This window comes from Cynoglossus semilaevis, chromosome 8 (genome assembly GCF_000523025.1).
Source record: "Cynoglossus semilaevis isolate Cse_v1.0 chromosome 8, Cse_v1.0, whole genome shotgun sequence".
In the NCBI taxonomy this organism is placed as follows: Eukaryota; Metazoa; Chordata; class Actinopteri; order Pleuronectiformes; family Cynoglossidae; genus Cynoglossus; species Cynoglossus semilaevis.
Genome location: NC_024314.1, coordinates 9,607,879 through 9,613,428, shown reverse-complemented (window position 1 = coordinate 9,613,428; position 5,550 = coordinate 9,607,879). Strand labels below are relative to the sequence as shown.

General features: G+C 46.6%; 1 protein-coding gene across 1 annotated transcript in view; it reads left to right on the top strand.

Annotated features, from left to right (window-relative positions):
• The window catches only part of taok2b (TAO kinase 2b), a 30,059-nt gene that overhangs the window by 13,901 nt on the left and 10,608 nt on the right, over positions 1-5,550 (top strand). Inside the window, exons 11-15 of the mRNA XM_025058056.1 lie at positions 55-170; positions 304-481; positions 630-758; positions 1,231-1,434; positions 2,786-3,025. Coding sequence (XP_024913824.1) covers positions 55-170; positions 304-481; positions 630-758; positions 1,231-1,434; positions 2,786-3,025 — 867 coding nt within the window. The remainder of the gene's footprint in view (positions 1-54; positions 171-303; positions 482-629; positions 759-1,230; positions 1,435-2,785; positions 3,026-5,550) is intronic.

Sequence of the window (5,550 nt, the reverse complement as noted above, 5' to 3'; positions counted from 1 at the left end):
GGCGGCGCGGGGGGGGGCGGCGGCGGGGGGAGCGGGGGGGGCGGGGGCGGCGGTGGAGGGCGGCGTCGCCGCGGCAGGGACCATTTTGCTACTATCAGAACGGCATCGCTGGTCACTCGACAAATCCAGGAACATGAGCAGGGTTCGGCGTTAAGAGAGCAGATGTCCGGGTAAGAAACAGATTGTTTCGCTCCTGGTCAGCGTCGGAGCTGGAAAGAGACAGGGGGAAAAAAGACGGGGAAATTGGAGGAAAGAAATAAGAAGAGAAATCTTTCTGACTGACCGTTGTGCACCACCAAACAGGTACAAGCGGATGAGGCGGCAACACCAGAAGCAGCTGATGGGTCTGGAGAACAAGCTGAAGGCCGAGATGGATGAGCATCAACTGAGACTGGATAAAGAGTTGGAGAATCAGAGGAACAGCTTCTCAATGGAGGGAGAAAAGTTCTCCAAGAAACACCAGGCTATCCTGGAGAAAGAGGTGAGCTAAAGGAGAGGAGATGTCTCAGAACTGAATAGTTTGGTAAAAAAAATAAATAAACAGGGTTACCATTTTCTGGTCTGTTTGATTTCATCCTGTAAAAAATATCTTAATTACATTTTTTTTTTTGCCCTATTTTTCTTTGTAGACAAAGGCTGTCTTGACTGAAGAGAAGAAGTTCCAGCAGCACATCCTGGCACAGCAAAAGAAGGAGTTGACCAGTTTGCTGGAATCCCAAAAGCGACAGTACCGACAACGCAAGGAGCAGTTAAAGGAGGTTAGTCGGGGTCACGCCATCGCTGCCGTCAATCAGGATACTCCAGCGTAGATATTTTTATATGCTGCACTTTATTAGAACACTTATATTTATATTCATGAGAGTGAATGAATCAGGTGTTGAACATGTGTGTGGTGGTTTAATCATTCAATTTTTATTAACTGCTACCCAACCCCATTTGAATTACTGTTGATTTCACATAGTGTGTGAACTAAGATAAATGACATGTACGAGTCATGCATAAAGGCTAAATTGCTAAAACGCTTTTATCATTTTCTACGCCATCTATTGGGAAAATGTGGGCATTGCAGAGAAAAGGCAGAAGTATAATGGTAATATAAATAAATTATATCATTTGGAAAAGTTTGGCAGACCGGATTAGAATGCTGAACAGGCCTTAGTTTGCCCATGCCTGTGCTAAATCAAACGTTTCTTATTTCTTTCACCTACTAACCACTCTTGGCCACTGTAGGAGCTGAATGAGAACCAGTCAACACCGAAGCGTGAGAAGCAGGAGTGGGTGGCGCAACACAAAGAGTCTCCGTTGACGCTGCAGGCCGAGGAGGAGGCCGGTCTGCTGCGACAGCAGAGGCAATACTACGAGGTTCAGTGTCGCCAGTACAAGAGGAAGATGCTGTTGGCGCGCCACAATTTGGAGCAAGACCTGCTTCGAGAGGTACTTGTCGTCGTCCGTTAGCATCTCGGGGGGGGGAAACCAGAATTGTCCCGGTGAACTTTTAGTTAGTTATTGGCTATCCCTGAGCCCAAACATCAACAAACAAACATCTCTGCTCCAGAGCTGGCTAATATATCATCAACTTTTAAATGATCACATGTTTATCGACAGATGTCTTATCACAAAGGCAGTAGGATGGTAAATACATGTGTTCTCTCTCTCTTTTTTTTTTTTTTTTTTTTTCTCCAACGTTATGCTCATGTTTGGGTGTGGCTATCTGGTACATTTTTTTAGTCACATTTACTTTTTGGAGAGAATTCCAGGCTTTAATTTAAGTGAAGCGTGAAGTATTATTTCTAATATTTAAGGAGATTTGTTCCACGGCTGTCACTGATTTGTGACTGTCGATTACACGTGCATGACGTTTTTAGGACAAATGTACACATTTTTGTACAAATAGGCAAAAGGGAAATTCTTTCAAACCTATACCAGCTCAAGTATTTTCATTTCATATTCAATACTTTTTCAGGTTGTGTTGCGATAAATATGAAATGTTGTCGCTGGCTAATGCAGTGTTATATAGAAAGGAAGCTCTTAGCGAAATAGGGTGAGTCACTATTAGTAACATTAGACCATATATAGAAAAAAAATAAGTTTAAAATAAATTAAGAAGTATATTAAATGGTATATAAATGGCCAGTCATATTTGCTGAGAGAGAGAAAGTGTTCTGTTTTCAGAATGATGGGCACATTTTGCTTTTATTTCTAAAAGGAACATTGTTGTGAGTAAAAAAGTTGCCCAAAAAAATGCATCAAATGATATACAAAAAATATTTTTGGCGTTTTCTTATGTGTCGGGCTTCGCATCTGAGCCGGACTATTACATCAGCAGCACATTGATTTATAAACAAGTCTGCAACTTCAACTACTGCGTTGTTAAAATGCATTAGGAAATGTGGTCGTGTTGAAAAAGTTGTTGCTGATTATTAGGTCCCTAGGATGAGCACGTGTTTTTTTCGTGTGCAGGCATGACCGTTTGAATGAAGTATCAAACCAGATACTGATACCAGTACATTTTATATCACATGAATCCTTGTATACTATATTTTTTTGTGTGTGTCCATGTCTTTATAGCAATTTTTTCCATTGTTATTAGCACTAATAAGGGAGTTTTTTAGAGTGCCGGAACAGATTAATTTTTTTTCTGGTTATTTCTTATGGGAAAAAAATGATTTGCGATACGAGCACCTGGAGTCACGAGCTCGGTCCTGGAACGGATTGTGCTCGTATCTCGAGGTTCCACTGTGTTGGTTTCAGTGCAGTAAGCCGTGCCTTTTGTTTCCTCGTCCAGGATCTGAACAAGAAGCAGACCTTGAAGGACCTGGAGTGTGCCATGCTGCTGCGTCACCATGAGTCCACGCAGGAGCTAGAGTTCCGCCAGCTGGGTTTGGTGCAGCACACTCGGGCCGAGCTCATCCGCACGCAGCATCAGACGGAGCTGACCAACCAGATGGAGTACAACAAGAGACGTGAGCAGGAGCTTCGTCAGAAACATGCCGTGGAGGTCCGCCAGCAGCCCAAGAGCCTCAAAGTGAGTGACAGCGCCCAAATCCAGAGCCAGGGGTCGCTCGAGGAGGGGGAGGGGATGAGCCCTAGGTGCGACTGTGAGGAGAAGGTGAAGGACGAGGAAGTTGAGATGCAGAAAGTGAAAGAGGATGTAGATGATCAAGAGATCAACGTGGTAGAGAAAGAGATCGATGGAGCTGCGGTTGAGCGCAGAGATGACGTTTTTATGAGGGAGGAGGAGCAGGAGAATGAAGGCGTGTGTGAAAGGGCAGATGACGGAGGTGACGAGACTGAAGCTGAAGGCAGAGATGACAAAGAAGGTAGAGATGAAACGGAGAAGTGGGAAATGAGTGAGGAAAGGCGAGTGGAAGGGGTGCAGTGGGAGTACAGGAAGGAGCAGAGTAAGAGTGCTCACTCTGACATTGATGAAGAACAGAGCAGAGTAAGAGTGCTCACTCTGACATCGATGAAGAAGAAGAGGAAGAGGAGGGCAGGGGCGTGGCAGATGGCTGTCCCTCTGAGCTCATCCCGTTCCCCTCCCTAGAAAGACGATACCTCCGCGAGCAAGACGTGGATGAGCTCTCTGAGTTTTATTTTCCCCACACGCAAGACGAGCTGGAGTCCGTTCCCGTCCCTAGCACTCCCCCTCCCCCTTCCTCTCCCCCACCTCCGCCAAGCCAGACTTCTCTACCCTCACTCTTTTCCCATGCCATCTGCCTCTTACTTTCCCTCTCCGCTGCAGCCCAGCCCTCCAACCTCACGTTGATGCTACTCTCCATTTTCCTGCTCTCCCTGCGCCGATCCCCGCCTCTGCCCTCCCTGGCCTCCCTCATCCTCTCTGCAGAGCTGGTCTTCTTGGCTCTCTTCTTCTCCTACCTCTTCCTGCGCTCCTGTTGCTCTCTGTCTCTCTCCACGTACCTGACGCTCAGCCTGTGGGTCAGCGGCTTCTTCAGTCTGGGCCTCTCCTTCAGTCTGGGCATCTACTACATCCCTGTGATCCTGATCTCCGCCTCTTTCCTCACCTCCCCGTCTCTCTTCCTCTCCCTTTACCTGGTGGTGGTGCTAGTTGTCAGGCCGACGCAGAGCTACCTCCATCACGCGCCTCGCAAAATCAACCGTCTCTGCATGCGAGTCCTGTTCCGCCTGCCTCGGCCTCTTTTTGCCATGTTCCAGTCGGTCTTGGGCGGCATGGCCGAGCGGAACCTCTACGAGATGTTTCCAAAGGCGGGGCGCAACTGGGGCCTGCGTCGGTCCAAAATCCCAGTTCCCCTGAAGAGCTTGTCTTTAGAGGCCCAAGCGGGCTGCACTAAGATCTCTCCCTGGGCCAAGGGTTTGCTATGGGCCAGGCGCTTCAGCAGACGCCCACTCGGGGTCCTTGCAGACCTAGCTAACTCCGTAGTGCTAAGAATAGCCAGTCGTGCTCTTAAAAAGCTGCCGCGCAGCGTGAGCGCCAAACTTCAAAGTCTAGGCTTGCTGAAGAAGCGGGTGCCAAGCAGACTGCCCCGGCTGCTGCCCCGAGAGGTGCGGGAGGGGAGGCAGAGGGAGCGGAGGAGGAGAGAGAGGGAGAGGCAGAGGAGAGAGGAGAGGGAGAGAATGTTTCGTGAAGAGTGCAGGTGGGAGTGGGAGTTGAGGAGAACCCCATCGGGAAGATTTGTTCGAGGGAAGATCCGTCCATGGAGATAAAAAAAGAAAGAAAGAAAAGTGTTAGTGTGGTTTATGTTCATTGTTGGGCCAGTGTTAGTGTGTCCTTCTGCTTGGGACACACATTCGTATAGTTCTGAAATTCCCAGCCTGGTCTTGGGTCACATTTATGAAGGGCAAAGTGTATTACACACACACTCACACAAATAGTGAGATAGTAACCTGCAGATGAAAGCAGGTTGCTGTAAAACCCTAGTGAAGTTCAACTTATCGTTATTGTGCTTTTTGTAAAAGTTGTTTTAAGTTCTGTTTATTATGGTTATTTTTGAGACCGTTTTTGTGCAATGGTTGCTTTGTCTTTATAGTGGTCTTATTTCAGAAGTTCTTACTGTTGTTGAGGCACAGAGAACAAATCTCCTGCCAGGGTCATGCTACCAAAGCTCAATACTGTGAAACCAAAGCTAGATCATTTCACTAACGTGACCCCCAAAACAACACTAGCTGTCAGTCAGTTAAGAAGTGCAATACAAGCCTGGGCAGTAAAATTTGGGACCACTTAGAGAATTTCTGATATTTGAAAACAGGATTTGAGGGTTTTGACAGACAAAGAAGGAACGAGTATTCGTAGATTCCAGAAGTCCAGTTGTCACTGACTCGCCTGATTTAAAGCAATGACGGGGTTTGACTTGATGGCAGTTGAAAACAAATGTTATTTTGAAAAAGGACCTAGACTTAACCCTAACCCAAAGCTGGGTGGGGGAAATGAACAGATGGAGTCCTGCTATTGCTCTTTATGCAATAATTATGTTATGATTTACCATGTAAACCATAGATCTTTGAATGAAGAATCATATATAGTCTCCTGCAGTTAGGTTTGTTGAACACAAATGTTTGTGCGGTGACATTTTG